The sequence below is a fragment of the Mandrillus leucophaeus genome, unplaced genomic scaffold, assembly GCF_000951045.1.
Source record: "Mandrillus leucophaeus isolate KB7577 unplaced genomic scaffold, Mleu.le_1.0 Scaffold29, whole genome shotgun sequence".
Classification (NCBI taxonomy): Eukaryota; Metazoa; Chordata; class Mammalia; order Primates; family Cercopithecidae; genus Mandrillus; species Mandrillus leucophaeus.
In genome coordinates, this window is record NW_012103031.1 from 3,712,324 (window position 1) to 3,715,703 (window position 3,380).

The 3,380-nt window shown below is 48.3% G+C and overlaps 1 protein-coding gene across 1 annotated transcript in view; it reads left to right on the forward strand.

Annotated features, from left to right (window-relative positions):
- Positions 1-502: 502 nt before the first annotated feature.
- OCM2 (oncomodulin 2) overlaps positions 503-3,380 on the forward strand; it is a 5,872-nt gene continuing 2,994 nt past the window's right edge. Inside the window, exons 1-2 of the mRNA XM_011985811.1 lie at positions 503-654; positions 2,208-2,340. Of these exons, the coding sequence (XP_011841201.1) occupies positions 594-654; positions 2,208-2,340 (194 nt within the window). The 5' untranslated portion in view covers positions 503-593. The remainder of the gene's footprint in view (positions 655-2,207; positions 2,341-3,380) is intronic.

The following is a 3,380-nucleotide window of genomic DNA, read 5'->3' on the forward strand; positions in this document are numbered from 1 at the left end:
AGAAAACGATTGAATCCTTCTTTAGGTCATGTTTTTTGTTTTTCTTTTTTCATTTTTGGCATATATTCAAAAGAAGGTTCTGAGATAAAAAGGGCTGGGGTCTTTTTGGTATCTGGTTTTAATTTGGATATTTTGTCCCGTCACTTAATACAAAACCATGCTTATCACATTTTAAAAATTCTAGACAGGCCTGGCTCGGTGGCTTACGCCTGTAATCCCAGCAATTTGTGAGGCCAAGGTAGGCAGATCACCTGAGGTCAGGAGCTCAAGACCAGCCTGGCCGACATGGCGAAACCCCGTCTCTACTAAAAACACAAAAATTAGCCAGGCGTGATAGTGCGCACCTGTCATCCCAGCTGCTCGGAAGGCTGAGGCAGGAGAATCACTTGAGCCCAGGAGGCGGAGTTTGCAGTGAGCCGAGATGGTGCCACTGCACTCCAGCCTGGGCAACAGAGTCAGACTCCATTTCAATTGAAAAAAAAAATCTAGACACACATGCAGTTTCAGTGGGCCTGAGATGTGTTTCCCCTGGATGTGCACGTCCCTGCTTCTGGCTTATCACATCTCGTTTGTTCTGTGTGAGTAGGTAGAAAATGAGCATCACGGACGTGCTCAGTGCTGATGACATTGCAGCAGCCCTCCAGGAATGCCAAGGTAGGGGGGACGTGGGGCGGGATGGGATTTCCTCACAGCTTTGCACCTTCAGAAAAGCAACACAAAATCAAAATGTAGGCCAGGCAGCCAGATGCAGTGGCTTACACCTGTAATCCCAGCACTTTGGGATGCCGAGGCGGGTAGATCACAAAGTCAGGAGTTCGAGACCAGCCTGGCCAAGATGGTGAAACCCCATCTCTACTAAAAATACAAAAAAATTAGCTGGGCGTGGTGGTGGGTACCTCTGATCCCAGCTACTTGGAAGGCTAAGGCAGAGAATTGCTTGAACCCAGGAGGCGGAGGTTGCAGTGAGCTGAGATCGCGCCACTGCCCTCCAGCCTGGGAGACAGAGCAAGACTGTCTCCAAAAAAAAAAAAAAATGTAGACCAGGCATGGTGGCTCACATCTGTAATCCCAACACTTTTTGGAGGCCAAGGTGAGAGGACTGTTTGGGCCCAGGAGTTTGAGACCAGCCTGGGCAACATAGCAAGGCTCCATCTCTACAAAATAAAAATAAAAACTAGCAGGGCATGATGGCATGCGCCCGTGGTCCCAGCTACTCAGGTGACTGAGGTAGGAGGATCACTCAAGCCCAAGAGGTTGAGGCTGTGGTGAGCTATGATCACTACACTGCACTCCAGCCTGGACGACAGAGTGAAACTCTGTCTCTAAATAAATAAATAAATAAATAAATAAATAAATAAATAAATAAGAGCTTGGCTGGAAAGTTCGTGGAATCGGAGAAGAAAACTGCTATTTATTAGATAACTAAAATTATAGAGATCTGGGATCTGAGCACACAATTACACTTCTGTAAGACAAAAGAAACCTACAAAACATGAAAGCAAGAAATCACTGAAGGGCCAGGTGTGGTGCTCACGCCTGTAATCCCAGCACTTCCAGAGGCCAAGGCCAGTGGATCACTTGAGGTCAGGAGTTCAGGACCAATCTGGCCAGCATGGCAAAACTCTGTCTCTATCCAAAATACAAAAATGATCTGGGCATGGGGGTGCACGCCTGTAATGCCAGCTACTCGGGAGGCTGAGGCAGGAGAATCACTTGAACTCAGGAGGCAGAGATTGCAGTGAGCCGAGATCATGCCACTGCACTCCAGCCTGGGTGACAGAGTGAGACTCTGTCTCAAAAAAAAAGAAAGAAAAGAAAAAAAAAGAGAAAGAAATCACCAAAGGCCGTTTAGCCTGTTGAAATCCAGTGATTGCATTTCCCCCTACCAATTAGACCAGGGATGTTGGGGGCTCGGCTACACAGCCTGTGAAGTGGGCCAGGGGGAGGGGGAGTCATAGAGGAGAGGAGGAGGGAAAAGGGAAATGGACAAAGCCAACTAGAGGAGGGAAGGCTGGGGCAGAGGGGACATGGGATGCCATCACAGAGCCATCAAGTCTTGGCTGTCCCAAAATCTTGGACCAGTTGAGCATCCCCGTAGCTCAGGGATATTGTTGAAGTATTTTTAATCATCTGTGTTTTCAGTACCTTGGCCCCAGTATAGAATGTGATCCAATGAGTGTCAGAATAACCCATTCTCTGTTCTTCAGACCCAGACACTTTTGAACCCCAAAAATTCTTCCAGACGTCAGGCCTCTCCAAGATGTCAGCCAGTCAGGTGAAGGACGTTTTCCGGTTCATAGACAACGACCAGAGCGGGTACCTGGATGAAGAGGAGCTTAAGTAAGCTTTGTCCTGAGTCTGTCTGGTACCCGGCACTGCTGGGTGGCCCTGGGGTGCAATGGGGGCCAGGATGCTGAGTATTTCTTCAATGGCCAGCCTCAGTGTTGGTCATTCAGCCAAGCATCATTAAAGCAAAGGATATGAGTCAGTTGACCACACATCTACCCAGGCAAAGCCCTCAACACGGGCAGTGAAGACTGCAGGTGCAAAGATTCTTTTCTTTTTTCTGAGACAGGATCTCGCTCTGTCACCCAGGCTGGAGTGCAGTGGGATGATCTCAGCTCCCTGCAGCCTCCGCCTTCCAAGTTCAAGTGATTCTCATGCCTCAGTCTCCCAAGTAGCTGGGATTACAGGTGCATGCCACCACGTCCAGCTAATTTTCATATTTTGAGTAGAGATGGGGTTTCACCATGTTGCCCAGGCTGGTCTCAAACTCCTGGCTTCAAGTGATCCTCCTGCCTTGGCTTCCCAAAGTGCTGGGATTACAGGTGTAGGCCACCACACCCCGCCACAAAGATTCTTTGGTGTAAGGGATTTCCTATGGCAAATGGACTTTAAAAAACTAAAACTTTGGCTAAACGTGGTGGCTCACGCCTGTAATTCCAGCTACTCAGAAGACTGAAGCACAAGAATCACTTGAAATCAGGAGGCAGAGGTTACAGTGAGCTGAGATCATGCAGCTGCACTCCAGCCTGGGTGACAGAGAGAGACTCTGTCTCAAATAAATAAATAAATAAAAATTAAAAACACTAAAAGCTTAAAAATGGGCCAGGCACTGTGGCTCACACTTACAATTCCAGCCCTTTGGGAGGCTGAGGTGGGCGGATTACTTGAGTGAGCCCAGGAGTTCAAGACCAGTCTGGGCAACATGACAAAACCTTGTCTCTACAAAAAAATACAAATATTGGCTGGGCGTGGTGGCTCAAGCCTGTAATCCCAGCACTTTGGGAGGCTGAGACGGGTGGATCACGAGGTCAGGAGATCAAGACCATCCTGGCTAACACGGTGAAACCCCGTCTCTACTAAAAAATACAAAAAAA